General features: G+C 37.7%; 1 protein-coding gene across 1 annotated transcript in view; it reads right to left on the bottom strand.

Annotated features, from left to right (window-relative positions):
• The window catches only part of TRPM7 (transient receptor potential cation channel subfamily M member 7), a 51632-nt gene that overhangs the window by 18061 nt on the left and 9138 nt on the right, over positions 1-24433 (bottom strand). Inside the window, exons 2-19 of the mRNA XM_054272492.1 lie at positions 14542-14621; positions 13074-13112; positions 12425-12623; positions 11073-11286; positions 10411-10535; positions 9637-9808; positions 8650-8824; positions 7762-7885; positions 7161-7233; positions 6793-6893; positions 5824-5958; positions 4998-5051; positions 4285-4425; positions 3622-3756; positions 2736-3016; positions 2046-2274; positions 657-812; positions 377-520 (exon numbers count right to left, since the gene is read on the bottom strand). Coding sequence (XP_054128467.1) covers positions 377-520; positions 657-812; positions 2046-2274; positions 2736-3016; positions 3622-3756; positions 4285-4425; positions 4998-5051; positions 5824-5958; positions 6793-6893; positions 7161-7233; positions 7762-7885; positions 8650-8824; positions 9637-9808; positions 10411-10535; positions 11073-11286; positions 12425-12623; positions 13074-13112; positions 14542-14621 — 2577 coding nt within the window. The remainder of the gene's footprint in view (positions 1-376; positions 521-656; positions 813-2045; positions 2275-2735; positions 3017-3621; positions 3757-4284; positions 4426-4997; positions 5052-5823; positions 5959-6792; positions 6894-7160; positions 7234-7761; positions 7886-8649; positions 8825-9636; positions 9809-10410; positions 10536-11072; positions 11287-12424; positions 12624-13073; positions 13113-14541; positions 14622-24433) is intronic.

A 24433-nucleotide genomic window follows, 5' to 3' on the forward strand; every position in this document is an offset into this window, starting at 1 on the left:
TTGTTAGCAAAGCTTTGCACTTATTACAGCTATTTTCCTTTAAAACAAATTCTAGCATTTCTATTACAATGATTGAAACGAAGCTGTGCATGCACTTGAGACTAATACATGGTTATAGAGCTCCTGCTAGCAACTGATGAAAAGAATTACTCAAAACAGTATTAAAAAACCCCAAACCACAGGGCACAGCATGTGCTTATGCAGTTTCATAAAATGAAGTATTTCTCACTTCCAGCTCAGCAAGGTAAGGGGTTTTCTGTCTGCATTTTGGATAGTGCTTAACATTGACTCAATCAGAGCTACATGTTGGGAAAATAACCCAAAAATCTGTGCTACATTTCCAAATAAAATACACATTGTACAAAAGAAAACTCACCGTATTAAACCAAAACTTCACGATTGGAGCATGATAAAATGCATAAAACTTCTGTGTTATTGGGAGTCTTTTAGGTTTTGCTGGAGTCTCCATGTCATGCTTTTCATAAGTACTGTCCAAGATCCTCACTTCTTTAAAAACCTCCTAAAACAAAAAAACTGTTAACTTCCCACACAAAAAATGAATGCTTTCTGGCACTAAATTTCACTTCTTTGACTTAAAAATGTAATTATTTAAGCAAGGAATATTGTTTTTAATATCTCCCTCTGCCCCACTTTACCATAGGTATTTCATCTGCTGCAGTCTGGAAGTTGTTCTCACTGTCATCCATTGCCATTTGATGTGCATCTTGAGACTGAGGAATGTGTGACATTTCAGCCTTGGTCTTATATTCCAACAGCAGTATAGCAGGAGGGAGTAGAATACTCAGTATCACCTGGAAAAGATGAAGACTAAGCGTAAATAGTTCACAACTCCATTAAAGCATCAGAACACACCAACACACAGAATAGCCTTTGGAAATGTATTATCTAAATTTCACTTGCTTGCTATTGAGGGGGAAAATGTAGAAAATAATTAGTTGTTATTACTTGTATAAACACCTAAGAGCTTAGGATCACATATACAGAGTGTTTCTTGACTTGAAGACATAGGAAATGGGAAAAACCAACAAATTCCAAAATTCAAAGCTACTAGAAAGAATGTACTCCAAGCCTGAAGACAGAGATGTTCTGTTCACACTCTGTTATTTAATCCACTCCCAGAAGCTTTGGAACGGTGTATTGTTAAAGTGTATTTTAAAAACCTGTACCAGACTGTGGTTTGTGGGGGGAGAGGGGAGTGGTGTATGCTTTGTTTGGAGGTTTTTTTTTCAATTTATGGTAAAAAAATGAGCTAAGGTACAGATGAAGAGAGTAAGTGAAAGCTATTTACTGTCATTAGCCTGTTACAAAGCAAGCAAGAAAACAGTTAATCAGTTATCAAAGAGGATTTTAGTAGGTCACAAGTTAAATGATGCTTGTAGGTATTTTGTAGGAAAGTTTTCTTTCATTTTATTTCTAGCAACATTTAAGTTTTGGTACCTAATTTCTCAAGGAAATATTTTGGTTCAATTGATCTATATCAGTTACCTCTGTCTAGATCATAATTGATCTATATCACACAAAGGGCACCACTGGAAAACCTGTCCCAAATTTGCCTACCCTTGTTTCATTCTGTGCCCTGCTTTTGCTCAGTTCCTCCAAAATAGGATATTCACAAAGCTTTTTTACATCAAGTCTTATGTGCTCCCTGTAAAAAGCCAAAATGCATGAAACTACAGTCTTACAACAGGTTTTCCATCTGTTAAGGATTGTTACTACTATGTTTTTAGTAGTGGATTAGTATTCACATGATCTCTTTAAGCCTCTGATTAAAGGCTACTTGCCTGGTTTTTGCCTTCTATATTTCTGTACCTTATTTGAAAAGATAATAGAGTGTCAAAAGAAGCAAGTTTACAACAAATATTCCAGTTTTGATTATGTTATAGGAGACTGGTTTACAGGATTTATTAATAAAAGCTATAGCTGTGAAAGCTTTACACTAACAGCATTTAAACACACACTTTTCTACCCTTTAAACATAAACTCCACTGACCATTTTTACATGAATAAACTGCAACAGTGCTTACTTTGTACCACGAATTCTTCCTCATGTTCAGCCTCCCCATCCACATATCCGACAGCAACATCTGTGTGCAAGTGTGTGCGACGAACGGACGGAGCCTCGAGGACACGGCCAGCTTCAGACAAGTGGAGTTGCTCCAGTTCTTAAGTTCATAAGTCAGTAATTTCATGGCCATAGTTTCATCTTGTCGGAAGGACTGCTCTAACAGCTCAACTGCCAGCTGACCAAACTCGCTAAAATGAAGAAAAAAACAACAAAACAAAATATTATCTATAGAAATGGCCATGAGTTTAGCAAGAATTTTTCTGCACAAATTCCCAACTTGAAGGGACTATTATTTGTCCCTCCTGTACAGATATGCTGTAATTTGTAACCATAACACATCAATCTGTGACTTCTGTTAAAAACATATGCAAGCTAGAACAGCTATTAAAACATGTACAGAAACTACACAGAAGAAAATGGTACACTGAGTTTCCTCCTAATTTGACTATAAATCAAGACTTTTAACAAGACCTCAAGAAAGAGCAATATCTAATATAAAGCTTCTACTAGAGTTCTACTTAAACCTTTTTGCAAAACAGAATTGTCTTCAAGTGTGCTAACACCACAATTTGTGTCTTGTTCATAAGTAGCCCACTACTTTTATCGCAGAGGTCAAGAAAATATTTTGAACAACAGGAATGTAATTTACTTGGAATACTGTTTCAGTTCTTCTGAAGTATCATCAACAAGGTCACTTTGTTTGGCCTCGTATGCCATGGACCGATAGACTTTGCAGGCCACCAAGGCTTTGGCCATGGACTCCTCGCCGTGCTGCCAGAAGAACAGAGCCATCTTCTGCCTCTTCATCAGCACTGCCCACAGCAGCAGCTCGTTCAGAGGATAAGCAAAACGTCTCGTTTCAGGATCATCTATGTCAACTATTTCATCTTTGGTTCTTTTCTTTTTTCCCTCTTCTGCACCAGTGTCAATCTTTAAAATAAAATCACAAAGTCACATTTTAAATCGCTATACTTGGTCATTATGTAAATTGAAATAAAATGCTGAGTGATCAAATGCCAGATTATAAATTATAATTATAAAAAGAAAAAAGAAAATTTTTGAGAACTTGAAAAGCAGCTGGAACTTTTGTTCGAAAACTTCAGTTGAGTACAATTCATTTTAATAACTGTGAGACTGAATTAATTTGAATTATAGGTCAAAGAAAAGCTGTAATACACCTACATACAAATAAAAAAATTCACGGTAACTGCTTGTAGAAGTAACGCATGGCCAAATCTTGCCCTATCTACCAAGCTGTGTGAGTCCCACCTAGAACTCTGTCAAAGAGAAACTTTTTGGTCCCTAACATATCAAAGCTTATCCACAAGACTCCTATACAGAAAGAGAAACACCTTTACAGAATCCTGTAAAAAATCTGCAGTTTAGAAACAGTACAAAAGCAAGGCTGAAATTCCAGCTTTACCAAAGTCAATGCAATTGCTGCTACTCATACCCCAGTGGCACTTGGCTTTCCAGCAGGCTCCCCACTCAGCTCCTTGAAATAAACCCCACTGTGCTCCCCTCACAGCCCTCACCTTTGGTTTGTACGGCTGCGCTGTTTTGATGAAATGATTGTGGCGCATCTTTTCTTTCTTGTCTGCCCTATTACCAAAAGACTCATGGCTTTTACACATCTGAGGAGTGGTACTTGAAGGATTTCGCCCAGATCTCTGCAACAAGGAAAAGGGGTCTGGTTACTGAAACATGGATGAACTTAAACAGCACAACCAGAATTCTCACTGGATATTAACATGGTTTGTTGCTTGTTTTCATTGCTTTTAAGAAGTCACTAAATGGGCAGTTACACTTGTTGGTTAGCGTAGCTTGCACAAGAAGCTAAAATATCTGAATCCCAAGCCACGGTGAATCTGCATGTGTAGTGTCCTTTCTTTCCCTACGAGCAGGAAAAGAGGAAATCACAGAGAAGGAATTATGATATGCTAGAATAAGGTTGAGGGGAACAAAACCTGTTGTTTGCCCTCAACCCCAGGAAGTTAACTACATGCTAAATGCATAGTTGTAAGGTCTATGCATTTAGACCTTTAGATAAGGTCTAAATGCATAGACCTTACTACTGCATTTAAAAGAACCAGTCCATTGACAAGAAGAACAAACCAACATGGATTCAATCACTGCACAAAACACGAAGGTTTGGGGTTTCCAGTTGGGAACAGATGGCTGTTCCCCAGTGCACGTACCCGGTTGTTCCCACTGAGGCTGTTGTATATCGCCCTAAAGCGCTTCCTGGTGTATGTGCATCTGTAGGTTCCTCCCATCAGATACTCAATAACCAGTCCCACATCAATCAGGTTGATTTTATACCCTGGAGGAAGATTTCCCTAGGAATACAAAAGGTGTTTTTACTTTTTCAATGTATAATAGTAAACTTGCTTAGAGTGTTTCTACATGTTTTATCACAGCTCTAAATAATAATTTTTAAAAAAATAAGCCTTTCATGATTAAAAAACCCTCCAACATAAAACCCAAAAAGTATCTACATGACTCAACAGTTATTATTTTTAAAGAAAGTCCAGGTTATATCTTTTCTTCATGAACTCCCCTAACAGAACAGATACTTATTCCATTGGTGGAGGAGGCACTGGGGTTTTTTGTCTATTGTTTTACCAGCCAAAATTTCTCCATGCTGGAAGCATCAGCTTTCAATCCCCCCAAGAAGGAAAACAATCAAAAGAAAAATGAAAGACAACACTCTGGGTTTAACATCTTTTAGGCAGCAGGGCACCAAGCATAGAACAGGAATATTGAAAACTACCAAAATGTCTGCAGAGGTAGCTTAATACTTTAAATAAAACTCAATTAATAAGCTGCAACTGAAATTGACAGTCAAACACAAGAAATTATTAACAAAAAATAACTGCTAGTTTGACAGATTTTTACATTGAGAGCATACCTGCTTGACGTCCCGAACAAGATGAAATAGTGTTGGGTTGGTTGGGCCTTGTTTCTTTATAACAAAAGAGAGGGAAAATTTGGAATGAGACATTAGCATGCAAGAGCAGCCCCATAAGAGGTTAATTTTAAAAACTCATTTAGAATATAAAAACATAATAAAATATAAATAAATGTAATAAATAAACTTCTCAAGGAGGCTTCTCTACAGAGCTTTATTAGCTAAAGAATTATGTTTTTCTTTTTTTTTTTTTTTTTGTCAAAGCAGACACTAAAACTGTTAACACAAGCCTAAGCCATATTTGTGTACTAATCACATCAGCTAATTTTTGTGGAAGGTGCTTTGTTCTGTCTTGGGATACTGTTATCAAAATTACCTTGGAATTCTTAAATCAACACCTACAGCAACAAAGTTTTTCTAAGTAATAATTATAACTATGCAGGTTGGCAAATTAAACTCTTCCTAGAACTCTTACGATGTTAGCTGCTACAGACAGAACCCATCCAATGAAGCCCTATAGAGCTCAGATTCTGGGCACAAGTTTCACCCACGTCACTTTCTCTTGTTCTCTTCCCCACTGCGTTTTGCACACTTTGTGTGTCCACAGAGCTGCAATTTTCCTTTTAGTGTCCATCCCCACCATCACACACAGATGAACACCCTGCTGACAGACAATTCTGGTGCTGACAGACAATTCTGGTGCTGCTGGGGCTGTGCCTACCAACACCCCACAACCTCCAGACTGCTGCACAAGAGCCAGGACACAACAGGCTGAGCAACTAAAATGCTGCTCTAAAAACAGCTTAAAAAGCAATCATTTACTTACTGTGTTATAAAGTTCTTCCAGCCGGGGAATTGTAAGAAATTTGTGCATGCTTACTCCATTTTCAATCAGAAGTTTCACAAATGCAACTCTGTCCATCACAAGGGCATCCAGCATAGCCTGCTCCAGGGAGCCAACCTACAAGAAAGAAGCAAAAAGGTGGAGCCTAGAGAGAGCCAGCAAAAAAGTGAACTTAGATACTGTATCAACCTCCTTCATTTAGAGGGCAGGAAAAACCTCACATGTCCGTACAGATGTCACCCTCTGTTCAGAATATCCCCTGAACTTCACACAATTACAGATGGGAGAATACCCTGAAGACTTGAACTGTTCTCTAGGTACTGCCTACTGAGTCAGCGGGACTAAGGAGACATTTGGTTTAACATAACTGAAGTGTTCTCATAGGCTGATATTGGATAAAAGAAAAAAAGACAAAATTTCTAAAGCTCAATTTGGTTCGAAGATGTCAGAACCATCATGGCAATCAACAAGCCTTACACAGTATGTACTTCTGAATGCACACTCAGTAAGCTCATGTTTTATTTTTACACAGGGAGAAAAGGCAAGAGCCACCAGGTAGTTCTTAAACTCATTTTCAAATTACAAAACCCAGACATTTTGTCCCTCCCTCAAAAGACACTGCAGTGCTGCCAAGAGTGCATTTTACCAGATGCTTCTTAAGAACTTTCTAGGGCCATGCAACTGTAATGAAGGAAGAGCATCTGACTAACATGAATTCAGCTTCCACCTTTTGTAATGTGTTTTCTCTGCCAGTTATTCAGAACAGTTAGCACATTTCTATAAATTTTTCACTATTTTCAAATACAGCAAAACAGCTTTAAGGCTATGCAGTACACCCAAATTACTGTCTCAAAATAAATGCATCAGTATTCCATAGTGTCTCCCTACAAAAGTGAAGATTAATCTTTTACACTAAACTGTGCTTCTCTCTATTAGGAGACCATTACATACCAGCCATTGTTGCCCATAAACAAAAACATGATTTTTGGCTATGTCAACTCTGTCCCATGCCAGTGTAAGAACAAGCTGGTCAAATGCAGATGCATTCGTGCCTTAAGAAACAAACACAATGAAGAAAATTTAAAATTAATTATAAGATAATAAACATTCTTGCTTCCTAAAAAGGCCAAATCAAGCAATCCACCACGGAATTATGCTGTATATGTCATCATTTATGTCATGTTATAGCTTGATACAATGAGAACACAGATATTTTTTTAAAAACTGACGATTCCTATTGATATTTTATAAATCCATCACATAAACAGTAATCAATAATAGCTGGAGGTTCCAAATCATTTTAAAAAATTAAGTCTCACCTTTTAACAATGCTGTAAGTATTGCAACATCAATATCCTGATGCTCATCTGACCCAATATGAAATACTGTAATCTGTCCAAAATAGCAAAATGGGAAAAAATATTTAAAGTTATTTTCAGGCAAAAGTTATTCAGTCTTTTAAATCTTTTTTAATTCCTGACATAAAAGACACCTCATCTTCACTGCAACTTGAAGCCTATGTTCAAATTAAACTTTTAGTGTGCATTCTGTGGGAATCTTCAATTAATTTGAACTTCTTTTCCTCCCACGATTACAATTCACTGCTCTCTATAACACAGCATCCTGTTTACCTCTCCAGTCCATTACAGATCATGAGATTAACCTGCCAGCAGACATGGTTAGCTGAATAAGGCATTTTTTTTATCTCAGAACAGCACAATGTGATGTTCAAATGAGACACCAGTCCCTGAACTCAGGCTACACATTACCTCTATAAAGTGGTTTTGCTTTAAGCATGCAGTGATACTATACATTTATTAGTAGTCAGAACTAAAAGATCCAATAAAAGAAGAAAATCATATCATATATCCACAAATGCATGCACATTGCATAGAAAAGTTTATGGCAAGATCTACTTACAAGTTCTTTTTTTTTCATGCACTCCAGCAGTGTCTGAAACAAATGAACTGCTTCACTTTGACCAAAGTTAAATGTCTTTTTGATGGTTGAAATGATTTCAGGCTCAGCACCCTCAGGAACATTCCTGAGATTGAAACAAACACACAGGAAAACAATTGTTTTAGATGAACAGTAATAACAACAATGCATTTAATTAGTTTCAACATGTCCATTCGAAGTCCTGCTATCTATAAGCTTATTACTGTTGCTGTGGCAAAACCTTGAGTAACCTTTAGAAAGAACTACAAGCTACTTGACCTACAAGTTCTATACTACTGCCTCCTAAAAGTAACTCAACTCTCTCTCCTTTTTCTTCCTATATTGAGTTCTGAGATATTCTCAACCAGAAGATTTTGGCACAAAATAATAAGCAGTCAGTCATCTGAGTAAGACACATTTGTGATCTCAGCCTGGACAAAGCTGTTTGGTTTACAGCTACATTAGATCCCTGCCTCCCAAGGTTCAGAGGCAGCCCCTGCAACAAGGACCCAGTGTGTTTAAGGGACTTATGCAAGCCTGACAACTAACAAGAAATCACCAAATCACCAAGTACTGTGGAGCTCAAGCACATCCTTTTTATTATTTGAAGCTACACTCAAAACAGGCATGTGTTTTCTGCACTAAACAGAAAAAGCTTTTGTACAGATTCAGGAAGAAATGGTCTCAAAACTCATCTGTGGATGACACATATAGGTGCCATGGATCCGTACATCTTGTCATTTATGTGTGTATGACAAAAACTGTCTGGACACAATCCTGTGCCATGTGCTCTGGGATGACCCACTGTGGGGTCCCTTCACACCTGACCTGTTCAGTGCTTCTGTCCAGTCTGGCACTGCTGGCACTTACCCCCCCTCCTCTGTCTGCTTGTGAACATAGGCCAGGATGTCTGCAGCCCTGCCAGTCCCTTCACACACCACCACGGGCACGGGAGGGCTCTCCTGAAGGAAGTCTAGAACTGTCAGGATGACGTTGGGGCCACCTTCAAACACAAGGGCCACCACAGGCACGCCTTGGCCAATTCCTGGAAAATGGCAAAGATAAAATCCAGACAATGCTGTAAGTGTATAGTGAACACTAAGGCCAGTTTTACATATTTAATAAATTAGGTTTGTCCTATTAAATTAGCATTAAAATATTGTCTGCCAGACATTAGCTGTTGGTAATGCACAGTTTCAAGCACTTTATGTTCTGGGCTGGGACACAAGCACTGCCAAGCTGGTCAATACAACAGGATACAATCTACAAAACAGAAGAGATTCCTCACAGAAACATCCATGAACTAATGCAGAAAACTGAAGAATTTTTCTTTTTGAATCTCCTCTTCCAACTTCCCCCCATAATTTCCAAAGGTGACAACACATACACAGTTTGAACACAGGTACATGGGAACCCTGTACTGATGGGAAATATTGCAAGAGCATTCCTGTAAGGGTCAAAGTACATGTGTTGCTCCACAACTGGGAAAACACCATACTGCAAACTCTGAAACTGCCAGCGTCAAAACCATTAATTAATCAGACCAATCAGGACTTGGTGACAACACCATTAATTAATCAGACCAATCAGCATTTGGTGACAAGACCTGAAGTGACTTATATTTGTTTTTACAAAGTAAATAGACAACTTCATTCATAAAGGATTCCTCTGTGGACCCAGAGAAATCATCAATCTACCAGCAATAACTAGGGTCCAGAGCAGCTGCTGAAATTTGCAGTTTAAGACTTGAAGTGTAAACAACAGTTTAATTTATTTTATTTTCTCATTCAGAAGTTTGGTGCAAACACCTTTTTCATTAAGCCATAGTAACAACCCTCAGGCACCAGAATTACTTACTTGCATGGATCCGTTGCAAATTAATAGTTTTTTCCAGTTCTCTTCGCAGTTTAACTTCTGCTCCATACTTTCCAACTGTTCCATCATCCACCAGAATGAAATGGGAATGGAGGTTATTTAGGACGTTTAGTTTACTTAATGGATTTAACAAGGTCTGATATGGAGCAACCACCTAAGTGCAAGCACACAACAAATGTCTTTTACTTGCAAAGATTCACACTTGTTTCTGTGAAACTTAACTAGACACAAGAACTGGTGGCTCAACAAGAAGCACTGACACATATAAGGAAGCACTGACACATATAAGCATGCCTTGGATCAGGATACACCAACAGCTGCAGCTCTGAACTTGGTGCAGGGAAGCAGATAATTGTATCACTAAAGGATGCTGTTCTGAAGGGTAACAAAGATCCTTTGAAAAGGATGTCTTTGGGGAAAATTTGTGACTTCTAAAGACTCCACATCAAAATTTTTCAACTTATTAGCTTCTCTAAACATGAATTCTCTGTAATACTTTGGCATATTTGTTATTTGATTCAATAGTATCAGTGGGGGAGGAAAAAGGATTGTACTTAAGAACAAGCTCCTCCTGTAGCACATTTGCATTTTGCAACTTGTTTACAGTAACGATCTTGCACAAGTCACAGATGTCAGCGTATCTTCATAGCAAAGCAAGTATTCCAATGATGCAAAGCAAGGGAAAAACATGCTTGAGCAGATGTGTCAGAAGTAAATGAGGTAAATCATTATTTCAGTTAGGTAATTCCTCCTTACATCTCTTCCAACAAGGTCGTTTCTGTTTTCAATCACTCCCCACGGAGCAATCCCAATAGTGCAAATCTTTCGAGATGATCTGGAAGCGTGTTCTCTTAGAGCATCACCAACATGTTTTGCAACACCTGTTCGTGCATAAAAAAGATTCCAGTGCATTGAATGGTACATCTTACTAAGAATACAAATATTTATTTAGGTGTTTAACTGTTTTATTTAGATAACCGGGCCTTTAAGAAGCTGGAAACTTAGTGACACACTACCAAAGAAAAGGCACTGTGCTACATCTACTAGGAGGAAACCAAGTCATTCAACAAAACAAATATTAGCCTAGCAAGAACTAAAGAGTTTCCAGCACACTACTGTACCTTTTAATCACATTACACTCTTCCTTGTTTCAAAATCAAAACCCAGAAAACAATCAAACAAAAAAAAAATCAAATCCCAAAACCCAGTCCCTCTATATCTTATTTCTCTTTTCAATACAAAACAGTAGCCCACTTTCAAATACATATGTTCAAAACATATTATATTAAATTTCATTTGACCAAACTCATTCAAATTTCTTTGTTTTAGGATGTAGCAATGCATCCATACATTAAATCTTTTGGCTCTTATAAAACTGCAATCCAGTTAATTGTGCACAACCTTTGCTAGTTCCTTACCTGTGTTCACTCCTCCAGTTATAATCCAGGCCCCTGTGGTCACTGCAGCTTTGATAAGACCTTTGCCAAGCAACTGTTTGATGCGTGGGTGAAGTTCAAATTTCTGCATGCCCCCATGGACAGATATAACAAGCTTTGGCAACTCCATCTGCCATTCCTTGAGCATAAGTTGTAGAATAGCTTCAGGCTTAGTGTCATATGACAACCGCACATACTGCAGGCACAAGAACAGAGTTAAAAGGTTCAGATGTGTAAAAAGAGGAACCAGGATGCATTTCAGGATATATTATCCTACTCCTGGCTATGGAAACTGTAATTCACTTTCTCAAAACGCAGCAGATGCAATAAATGCACAAGCTTCCTTTATATCCTCTGTAGTCCAGATGTGACAGTTTTGAAAGCAAGCTTTGGAAAGGAAACAGCTACAGAAAGATCATGGTATTCCATCCTACTGGCAAGTTGACCTATAAAATGACTCTATGAAAGCACTGGATGATCTCTAAACTAGATGAAATTCAGAAGTATCTATAAAGCTCTGCCATCTGCTGGGAGAGGTTTTTGTGTCCCCTGCAAAGAGTTGCAAACCAATTGCTTGGTTTTCCTTCCCTGTTCCTGGTGGGAAGGAAACCTACACTTTTCAACAGAAAACTTCAAAACTGGCAGCTTTTTAACACTCTATGTTTAACAGCATAAGATTAAGTAGATGGTTGATCAGCTACAATGCTGCCACATTTTCAGTTTGAGCTATTGAATAGGGATGGGGACAACAGGCAGAAATAGAACCCTTCCTGAATAAAGTTCTAAATTACAAAACAACACTACTCCATTAAACTGGTTTGAGCAATCCCACTTGCACTCTGCAGAAGGAAGCAGAATAAGAGTGGGCAGCCTGGTGTTTCTGTGCTCCTAGAAAAGAGTTCACAGCAATTTTAAGCTACACTTAGTACAAAGGAACCATACACTGCTATTAAGAATATGAAAGAACTGTGCCAAGGGCCCTCTTCTCACAAGAGATGATCTGACCTGGAGCACTGGACTGTCCTTGGGGCTTCTGCCAGCTGCAGAAAGAACACAGCTCCTCACTCAAGCACTTTGGTTTGACCACAGAAGTCACACTGTACAAGCACTCCCTGTAGCCTGTAACTGCATAAACTTAAATAATTCCTACCACAACTAAAAATCTTTTACAAATAGAAATTAGAAAGAATTCAAATCACAAAAAAAATGCTAGAATAGAAGAGGGCACTGGTTCGTCACAATAGAAGTATTAATATTTTCAGCCTTCAATTTCAGAAGTTGAATTAAGCATGGTGAGAGTAAGAAAAAAAGAAACAACAAAACATCATACATGCCTTAGCCCTGTAAGAATGAGAGCCGCCTTGAAAGTTGATGACACCATAAGCATCAGTAGAGGTCTGTTCTGTGTGTTTTTCCACGGACCACTCTTCTATGTCCTGGTTGTAGTTTTCACCCAGCTTCACATCGGAGTATTTCATGGCCAGGCTGGCAGTGAAACAAGCATGTTGTCTGACCAGGCGGCCACAGCAGCACCTGCACCCACATCAGGGACAATGCTTGGTAAATACTGCCATTGCAGGAGAAAACTGCCTTTATTGAGAACAGCAACAGAACAGATTCAGAAAGCAAAGATTCTAGACATTACATAAACCTCTTTTCCACAGCGAGCCTTGTTGTCATAAATATTTACAGCAATAGTCAATTACAATACATATTATTATGCAAAATACTGAAGCTCACTAAGGCAGCGAGCTGCAGGCCAGGAGAAATTACTTCTTTGAAGCCAAGTAATTTATATAACATTTATAAATCTGTGACCTACTTATTGCAGACAGTTCTTTAAACATTAGTTATATTTATTTTACAGCTAACCTTTCACCAACTTGTCACTCATAATATTGATCAAAACTTTTGAAAACCCTACTATGAAAGCACTTAATGAGAAAATACTCATAAATATTGTAATTACAAAGACCTTTTTACCTGACAAGTTGCTGACAAATCTGACATCCTGGAAGGCATCTGTAAGAAATATTTAAAGATATGACTTAAACTTCTCACATAATTCACACAGTAATTCACCAACAACCATAGGCCATCCTTAGAAACTGAAGGACAAATTGTAGTGGGAAAGTTGTAAAGTCCATTGTAAGCTACAAATAGCTTAAACTGAAAGGGCAAGTGTTGAAGACCATTCTGTTCCTTGTTAAATGCTCTGGAAATTTTAACAGCTTCCTAATTACTTTGTTTGCATTTGCAAATTTTCCATGTGCTGCAATTGTGGCTATAAATTCTAAAAGCTTTTAATGTCACATGATTTCAAGGAATGTGGTGAATTATTTACAATAATTTGAAAATTCTACAGCATTTAGTTCCTTTTCTGTTTATAAACAATGTACTTAAATGAAAAAAAGTAACCTGCCCCAGTATAACAAAAGAGATTTACAAGTGTTTTTTAAGGAAAAGAGTGAAATAGAAGTTTTCTCAATCTCAGAAAAGGGTTCTCAGCTGCTGTCACAAATGTGAAGTTTAAGAAAAAATGGTGATTTGAAATCCATAATTATAACAGTAAATATTACAGGGCGACAAAACTGCCTAAAATACCAACTTTAAGTCTATTTCCATTTTGTCTTTATTTTATCTGTGACACAAATGTCATGACTATGCATGTCAAACTCAATCCCTGTAGGAACTCTTAAATTATACCTATAACACTTGGTGAAAGTCAGCTAGATATGCACTAGAGTTAGCACTAACTTGCTTGATTTCACACCTCTAAGTTAAGATAAGGTAAAAACAGCATGTGAGATATGCTAAATATTCTTAGCCTCAGCCTCCCCTCTAGAAATATATTACCCCATTTTTCAGCCTAGTTTTTTCTCCTTTAAGAACTTAAGGATGAAATATTATTACACATCATATGAAATCTGAACAGTTCCCATTTATCTGTTTTCCCTAGAAGCAAGTATTTTTTTCAGCCTTTATTATTTTTTTGTAATTTTCTGCCCACCCCAATTCTTGGTTTCCTTTATTCTTCTATGAATTCTTCAATGAATTCTTCACCCTTTTTTTCTACACTGTCAGGTTGATTTTCACACTTCACCCTACACTTACAATGGTGTATTTTAAATTCCAGTAGAGGACATCTTTATGAGACTCTCTGACTTCAGAAATGTCTTTGTCACACCGCCCTCACTATAAACAGATCACAGACATCAGTAGGAGTGGTAAGAAGCAGCAAAGGGAACAGGAGAACATTTTTTGGAGATTTCTGCAATGCCAAAGTCCTTCCAGAAAAAGAAAATCCAATTCACAGAGCAACAATGTCCAGCCACAAATGCACAAACCCAAGACAGTATTTCATACAAAAAACCAGTCCAACACTCAAGAAAATACTGACTTTTTAAATATTAAAGAGCAGCAATGAGTTCTTGCATCATTTCTCATTTACCTGTGGGGGTCTTTTGAACTCGGTATAATGTACACACACTCCCTCTTTGTGAAAGTATTTTCTATCCAGGATTTCTGGGACTGAAAAACAAAGAATTCAATAGTATTATAAAATACAAATCACATACCTTTGCAATGAAAAATGCTTTTTAAGGAAGCAAGAGCTAGAATATGAGGGGTTTGCTCTCTCAAAAACTAACAAAACCATGTATGACCTTATAAAAGCATCTCACACAACTCTCCAAAAGTTGAGACAACCAAAATCATTATGTAATTTATACATAAATCACCTAAAATTAGAAGTAATATTTTTCAAAGCTAACATAAATAGCAAAAATTTAATACATAAATAAATATATACCCAAAAAAAACCAACCCATAAACAATTTTAAGACACACTGTTACTCTATCTTGCTAAGAAAAAAAAAATCAGGTAAAATTTAAAAAAATTACGTGCACTAAACTGAGATAACACTAATATTATTTATTTATCTCTTTAATGAAGTAAAATTTTCATCTTGAAATTGTGGGTAAGGAAGCTTTCTAACAACACAGGCAATCTTTTCAACTACAATAAATAGGTCATAACCTTTGTTCTTCATCAAAACACTTTTCATTCTAGTAAGTAAAATTAATTGGGATCTCTGAACTGCATTCTAAGGTTAAACTTGAAACATGTTCTGAAACATGAAATTAAGGATGTTCACTACTTCAAATGCTTACTATTCTAATCACTGGACATAATTTCTTTCAGTTGCTTTAAACAACCACATGAACATTATCTCACATAATAATCTTAAGTTAGCTGCTAAACAACATCATAATGTGTAACGTCTATGTCACGTTTCAGCAATACATTGGGAAAGACAGACAGGACTTTTAGAAATTAAAAACATGAAAAAATCTTGGAATGCTAATTTGCATCTTATGCAACATTACTTTAAATCCTTACTGAGATGACATAAAAATTACTTCATTGCTAACAGCAATGCTCTACATTTACATTTTACCTTTAGAAAACTTTTATTTATTTCACAGTTTTATTTTACAAGAAAGGGGAAAGACTGATGGATATTATTCACAGGTATCTAATCAGAGGTCTGCAGAAGTGATGAAGAAATTAAGATTTTATTTTTTTAGATTATAAAAGAAGCTTAAGCAAAGATGGATGAATTTTTCACTCACTGTAACTTCAACATCAGTTTAAGATTATAACAGTAAAACATTATCAGTTTAGATAATAACAGAGCATTACTTTAAAACTGCAGTAGTTTAAGCTTAACTCTGCAGGTCCTGCAGAATATAAAAAGATCCAGAAGGGTAATTCAATACTTAGATGTTTCAGCCAGCTGGCTAAAACCACACCTTGAAGCAAGAGATCACAGGCATAACACGCTAGATGTTAAAATCCAAAGAACATAAACCACAAGCAATTGCGTCAATTGCTCCACGCAATATTGTTTTATTATTGAGTGGTGATCAAAGCTGGGGACAAGGAACTCTGGTTCACAATGTGCAACACCACTTTTCATAATAATAACAATAATAAACACTTCCCCAAAACAGAAAAGAAAAAAGAAAAATCCCCCAAAATAAAACAACTAACCATTCATCAATTTTCCTCTTAAAGAACGTAGTTTTAACCCCTTATCAAGGATTTCTCTCAATTTCTCAACAGTGCAACTACTGTCACATCACTACTATTTTATCAGTCACCCCAAAGTCACCCCAAGTCAGTTACTTATGTAGAAGCTCTGTAATGTTATTAAAATGTACTTGAAGCTTCTTGGTAAAATTAGACTCCCTCTAGAAGCATGCCTGTATGCTAATTAATCTTTATTGCAGAAGATTTTATACAGAATTTGCTAATTCCAGAGTCTTGTTTTCTTTTGAGAGAGGAAAAGAAAAAAAAGAAAAAAAAAAAAAAGAAAATACAAACCAAGAAGAGAAGAGAACTGAGTGAAAGACAATTCCCATAAATGGGTAAAAATCACATTAAAAATGCAGGAAGTATTGCCTTTCATGTAAATAAGAACAATTATTACATAATCTTCCTGTGATGACCAGAAAAAGGAAGATGCTATGAGGACACTGTTGAGTATAAATTAGTTGCAGCAGTTACCTCTAAGAAATACTCCTCATGAGCTAACGATTAAGTTCAAATAGGAGATCCAGTCTCAAGTCAAAAATCAATATGCAAGTTATCAGACTGTTTAAGAAAAATTGCCAACTCTTATTAAAGCTTTTTCATCATCTGAACAGGATACACAACCCCACCCCCAAACTGTTTCCAGTAAGAGGCAGCTCCTGCTGCTCCAAGTGCTCTGTTTTCCCAGTGTATTTTTAGAAGATGCACTTTACACCATGGCTCTGGGTAACATGGGTGAGCAGCCTTTCAGCAAAAGGCACAAGCAGCATCAACATAGAAAGATCTACTTTTCAACTATTTACTTTCTTTCTTTTCAAAATTGTGGAAGAAAAAACCTTAGCTTCCCATATTCTTCCTTGTGCATTCTCAATATCTCAAGCTAAATAAAACACTATTTTAAAGAAATACGTTCTCTTCCAACAGTTTCAGCAGTAGTGAAATAATTCTAATTGCTATGTGAAACAACTTACACAAGTACTTGCTGAACTACAAACTCAAGAGAACATGCCCAATTATTTCCAACTTCTGGAAGTATTTAAATGCCAAGATAATCCCATGGCCTTTTGTAAAAGGTGGAAGTTTTACCTTTGCCATTTATTATTAACTATGTTTGACATACCAATAGCATTAGCACTCCAAAGCCCCAATAACAGAGATTATTTAAATGTACCTGCTCAAGATTCATGTGTTATCTTTACTGAAATTCACACTGGATAACTTCAGCAAGTCTCTTGGTAGAATGAAATTTTTACCACAATCAGGTTTTGTATACAGCAGGTAAAAAAAGAAAATTTATAAAAAAAGAGAAACCATCCCTGAAGAACAGTATGAGATCAGGTCTCAGAAATAAAAAACAACCCCTACCACTCTACTCCCTTCAGCTCATGTGTTCTAAGAGCCTCTCATTTAATATATTAAAATAAAAGGACAATTAAGTTCTAGCAATTGATACATTGGCAATATGGCAAAGCCTTATCAAGCCATTGTGAAATTCTCAAAGTTTATTCAACAAGTTTGGTCTGAATTATTTTCTCTATAGAAAGTAAGTCTGCCTGCTTGCCAAGATCTCAAAATTACTTTCATGATTTTCAAGTAACATAAATATGGCAGGTATAAATAATATTTGTAGCTGGCAATCCTGAACTACTTCATGCACAAAGGGATCCCGGTTTATTTTTTCCTACTCTTTTGTGATACTGTGTACTGTTGTAAGATAAAAAGTTACAATATTGTAACAATGTTTGTTACAAAACTAAAATTTCACTTTTCCCAACTATATTGCCCTGCAGCCTGCCACAGTGCATACCAGCCCAGCAGTTCTCCGTACAGTTTTTCAATAAAGCTCCCCACTGAATCAGCAAAGTGACCTGAATTAATAAATAATTTGCTAAACCGTGACCTTTTTGGAGGGCTGGTAAAGGGGATTTTAGTTACTGATAGCATAAACTGAGCTTCAAATTTAGAAATCATATCACTTTCCACACAGTCTCATATTTCATCTTTCAAATCTCTGCTTGAGATTGCAGTATGGCATATGGCATATGGCAGTTCAATACACGCAATACTTCCTCAAGGAAAAGATCCGACAATTTCATTTATCCTTTATTTAAAAGCTAATATAGACTCTATATTCTTTCTCCACCACCTCAAATTTTCCAAAATGTTTATTTTCCATCTGGACAGAAGAAAATACAGGAGAGTTTTCAGTCTCAAGCCTGAAAACAAGAAGGCACAGTGGAAACTATGTGCAGCAGGAACCGTCGTGCTAACGCTGCTGCAGAGCAGTCCTGTCTGCCCAGGTCACTCACAGCCAACCAGATAAATTTCAAAACATTTCTAAGAGACATACTGTACTAACAATGTCCTTTATCTTGTCTATTCAAGGAATTGTCCACTGACATTGTTCCAACTTGAAGTTACTGCTCCTTATGTAACTATACATACCACAGCACCCTTCGTGACTTACCAGAGGATCTCTTATCTGAGAAACCCACTCCATTATCCAAGCACGTGCTACACCATGGGACTGACCTGTGATCCCTGCCCAGACAACCAGCCCCAGCCAGGCACTGGGCTCCTGCAGCTATAGCTGAAAGGCAGAAATTCCAGACAAACCTCTATCTCATTGCTTTTATGCTAGATACATTGAATAAAGCCAAACAGCCCTGATAAATACCACATTCAATTAGGTTAATGCGTACCAAGAAGTTTAGAATTCAGAAAGCCTCTTGTGGGAAGAGGAGCCATAAATAAAATGCACCAAATGAAAAGTTTCAAGTATGTTTTAATAATGTTACAGAGCCTCATCTACATCAATAGCTCACTGAAAAGATTTCTAGGAAGTGCTTCAAATCCTTAAGGCAGTAAGAACCACACTGCATGTAAAGCACCTGGACTTGTTTTTAGGACAAATTAACTGAATGATACTGAAAATGTGCACCCCAGGATGAGCTGAGTAGCCAAGCCAATGTGTATGGGGGGCAGAGCTAGCTGAAAGACATTTACATCTATCTACCAAAGAAAACACTTATAATTTTGTATTAAAGACATCAGCAGAGCACATCTCAGTTCCTCAAGGAAATATTTATCACTTGAGTAAACTCTTCAAAACTTCAGCTAACTAAGCAAATAAGCAGATGGAAGGGAAAAAAAAGTTAGATACTTTAATGCCATATATTTGCTACCACTTGTTTTAAACTCTTGGCTCTGTCAAACCCCAGGCATTTAATTTACTGGCTCTCCCTTCAATTTAAAGTTACATACTTCTATAATTTTAGCTTGGGGGTTTTTGTTTTCTTTTTTAAAAGAGAGTGGAGAAAACAAAGCATTTGGCCAGCTAGTATTATGAACTATATTTAAAAGACTTTGACAGAGAATAACAGTGCAATCTGTCCAGACAAGGCACAACACACACAGAGCACCTGAATCGGTATCTACAGTATCAGTCAACCTCAACTTTTTGTACTAACTTCTATAGAAAGTATGGATATGTGCAATACTCAAAAGACAGAGGCTCAGACATGATCCCAATGCCAGAAGATATTTCTGCCGTGCTTTAATGTATCCCTGTGAAGAATGTCACCCTAATGACAAGGACTGTGCTGTGATCTTAATTGTTGTTTAATCCACTACAAATGAAAATTTTTGCAAGGATATTTTACCTGCTTCATCAGGATTACTTATTAGTCTAAAACCAGCTTCATTTACAAGATGTTGGTTCTTTTCTTTTTTCCCCACATGCATTGGGGCATCTCTTGTCCTAGAATGTGCCCAGCTCAGACAGACAGACAGACCCATCATGCACAAAAGGGGTCCTGCTCTGAACAGAACAGCTCACCAGGCTTCAATGGACTCCTAAGAAAGCAAACAGCTCCCATTTTCTGGATTGAAAAACTTTTCTAGTGAAAATACCACCACAGTCCTGAAAATAGATTGTTTGACAGCAAAAAAAAAAAGACTGGGTTTACGTTAAATAAAAAACTGTTGAAGCAGGCAAGGAAAGAGGGCAGTCAGAGAAAGCCCTCTGTCAATTCTGCACATGGGAAGCAGATCTCAAGTGAGCCAGAGAGCAAAGATAAGGATCTTCCTCTCAATGGCTCCCTTAGTGCTGAAAACAAACCTTCAACAATCCTATTTTTTATTAAACAGTTCAGGAGATTTGCCCTGAACAGATTTCACAGCAATCCAGGTCTGTAACAGAGCAGCTATTGTTTCATCAAGTTCTTCTCTGATGTAATGAAGCCACCACAGAACTCCCTGAGTCCACGTGCAGATCTGGATGCAAAGGGTAATCAGGATTTGTCAAAAGGGATTTTTACAGCTCTCTCAAACTTGACAAAAATTATTCCAATCTGCTATTTGGAGAACAGGCTGGTTTTGAGAGAATTATTTCACTGTACAATTACAAAGCACATAATTCAGTTGTTTAGGGATAATATTTTTCTGCAGATTCATTTAATTAAGAATACCCTAAATTCATGAACAGCATTTAGCACTATGAATTGGTGCCTTTTAACCCTGATGCACAGAATAGAATCCACAGACCCAATATTTTTGGTATATTTTTACTACATTCAAACTCAACCAACTTTACCCATCTTGTTGGGAAAGTTATCTTCTAACTGCAATACAGGTCTTTCAGTGGAAAGCTCAGAGTAAATGCATATTTTAAAATAAATAATAAATTTATTTACTTAATAGTTTAAGGTCTGTGCTGTTCTGCAGTTAGACCAGCCATAAAATCACTCCTCTTTTTCAGAAAGTATTAAATTTGAAAATGCATACACCATCCACACAAGGCATAAAATAAATATTAATATGCACCTAGAAAATATTTCACCACTTATTCTACAGTATGAGATGGCTCAGGTCACTATGGGATGAACCAGCAGTTGATTTCAGAAGACAATCACCCACTGGTGTAATTTCACACTGGCTTTTTCTCAGCTGATGTAACAATAAACACCTTCAGGGTTAAGTGTCCAACTATACCAGCTACAGTAATTAAACTTGCCAAAACCAGAGACTCCCTGAGACTGTGTCAGCACAGCAGATGGCAAACTGTTCCTGAACATGCCTTCGGAAAAGCCGAGGGGAAGCAAGGAGAGAAATGCATTTTCATTTTTATTTTCCAACAACTTTCATTGACAGAATTTGGAATTTTGGTAGGAAAAAGAAGATACAACAGAAGGTAAACCAGTTTCATTGCTGTGAGCTGAAGTAAATTGATTTCTAAATAGTTTACATTCACAGTCTCCCCAGCTAATAAAATACCAAGCTAAAAAATTTCACTCCTGCTAAAGAATCTATAAATTACTTCCTCTGAGTTCACAGACCAATCACATTTTGACGCATTCCATAAAATATTTCAAAGCATATACTGAATTTATGACCTAGAAGCAACAAACTAGTGAATTTACAAAGGAGATGAAAATAATTCTTTACTCCCTAAAACTTAACTCCATGGATGAAAGAAAAGGATAGAGTGTGTGGTTGTAACTACAAGAAATATAGCTACAGCTTTTCAGCCAACATTTTCACTCTAATATTCACTTTGTTCAAAACAAAATAAAAACCAAACAAAAAAATCATGGCAAAGTACATAGGAATGTCTGCAAGCCTGTCATACAGTCCCTGCTTCTTTCTGATAGGGATCCTCACTTAAAATCCACTTTTAATAATGCTGAATGACCCATATAAACCAACCTCAGATCTCTTGCATTTTCAAACATCCAGCCTCCTTTCCCTTCCTCATCCAGTGATACAAATGACAGTCTGCATGCTCCTCACCTCTCGCAGCACCAGAGATTTTGCTGCAGTCTGTGATCATTCTGACCCTACCAGATGCAGATTGCAAGCCTACACACTCTCTCAAATAGGAGCAGCAGGAAGGCAGAGTCAGCATTCCTACTCACCACACACACAGAACGGTGCCAAGTCTTTTTAAGTCACTCAAAACATCTCTGTGGGTTTGAGGGCTGGTGCCTGTCCCTGGTCCTTTCTGCAGGGACAGATGGACACTCTGTGCTGCCTGCTGAACCCCAGATCTACATCAAAGCTCTCGTTTGGCTCAAACCTCACATTTCTGGCAAGTGCTGGGCTTACCTTGCACGTGCCACAGAGGGTGTAGGAACAGACAATCCTATAAACTCTGGATTTATTTTTGCAAGGAATGAGGCTTGGGGCATGGTTTCAGCAGTGAAGCCACTCACACAGTCTGGATGCAGTTGCTGTCCTCCTCCAGTGCCTTCCCCACTCACACAGGGAATACAAGTCACAGGTGCAAGAAAGGCGGCAGTGGTGGCCACCTCGGGAAACAGAGCAGTGGGAAAGGGCTCCTGTGACCAGACAAATAATTAATCCTGCCCTCAATTTGCTTCTGCTCTGTTCCCTGCTGAGAAACCTCGGCTCTGGCAGCCGCTGTTCCTAGACAGCTTTAGAGGCTGCAAACCCCTCACCTCGTGCAAAGGATGTACTCCAGCCATATCTGAGCCGCAGATTTAAGCAAAGTCCTCCCTTTCCAGTTCATGAAGTGCATGAACATCTGATTAATTCAGTATGTGCTGAAGCACATTACAACTACAAAAGAAGACTGGAAGGGTGGATGCTGTTTGTCCTGCTCTACCACTTTCTTAGCTGTTCAATTTACAGATCTGACTGATTTTTCATGTCGTACAAAGAAAGACACTTCTCTATCATCACAGCAAAGATTCTGGTGCCTCCTGACTTAAGTAGGCTATTATTAACTCACTAGAGAAATGGAAACTTGTTATCACTAAGGAATTTTTGACATAGCTGGCCTCAGACAACTCTTTGAACATCTATTAAAGAAATAAAAGGAAGCCTATGCCCACATTAATTATGGCAGATCAATAATATTTCTCTGAACAGCATGAGTGAGAAGGAAGAGCAACAGAACATACTAGTGGGCACATGATATAGGAGATGGAAGCAGAACACTGCTAAGGATTATGAAATTTCACAGAACCTATGTGTAGACACAGTATCTAGGAAAACAACTTTATTGTTATAATCAAAACTACTGAAACTAGGAAAGAGACCCATCTGCAAACACACAACCAAAGACCCAGCTGAAACAGGTCTGGAAGTTTGGATTCTCCTTGCCCGTGCACACGTGCACACCAATGTGCCAGTATTTGTTAGGCACAGGAGAGGAAGCAAACGTTTTGGTCAGCTCTGAAGTGATCAGAGTTCTTGAACAATTAGAATAAACTGGAGAAAGTAGGATGAGCCGGCATCAAAGCAAGCCAAAACAAGAATTTGCTATAGCTCACCTACTGCTGAATTACAAAGACTTAAGCATTTTTAAATGCAGCTCATAACAAAGAGCTGCTGGATTCAGTTACACTTGCACTCCTGTCAAGACAAAGCAGCAGCTCCCCTCCCTCAGCCTGCAGCTGCCCAGTGCTGACTGCAGCCCCACCTCGGGGCACAAGAACCCTGACAGCATGAGAGAGACACCCATGAACCTAAACACTTGTCAGCAGATAAAGCTCCCCACTGAAACTATTCAAGTGGTTTCTGTTTTCTACACTAGAAAAGTGCAAAGAAGAAACTTAACCGGGTTTGTTAAAGAAATGTGAAAGCAGCTAATTACTGTTTGAAATAATATACAATGTGTATTTAGGCACTTTTAAAAAATTCCACCCTGTTTTTGAGAGTTGTTTGAGCTTTTGATGCTTTCAGAGGCTCTTCTATGTTAAATACCACAAGTCTAAATAATTACTCAGAAACTAAATATATTATTTTTAGAAATAAAGTACCTTCTTTTTTTTTGTTTGGTTTGTTGGGTTTTTTTGATTTTCTGTCTCTTTTTTTCCAGCATAGTGGAAACAACTAATTAAATAATATTGACAGACCACAACACGACTTCACATGGAAAATGTTTTCTATTTATGGCAATTTCTTCCAGCATACTAAAAGCCAGTAAAACTCACCAATGCTGTGTGGTATGTGGCACAAAGGCCTGTCCAAGCTGTTCTGGACTAATACCTGGGACAGGCTCCTCCCTGGCCTGCTGGGAGAAGAGTGAAGACAATCATTCTAGAGAAACAAAAGACAGCAGCAGGGAGGTGGAGGTCCTGGCGAAGCCAAGAAACACAGGAGAAATATTGGCTTTCATAGATGCAGTTCTTCAAATGATAAAGTGAGGGTGCAGTCAGAGAAGACAAGCTGAGGAAATTCCTGCTCTGCCCTCCCACCCATTCTCCTGCTACTTCTCCCC

Source organism: Melozone crissalis, unplaced genomic scaffold (assembly GCF_028551555.1).
Source record: "Melozone crissalis strain CALT ecotype California unplaced genomic scaffold, PUWL_Pcris_2 ptg000014l_1, whole genome shotgun sequence".
NCBI classification, from domain to species: domain Eukaryota; kingdom Metazoa; phylum Chordata; class Aves; order Passeriformes; family Passerellidae; genus Melozone; species Melozone crissalis.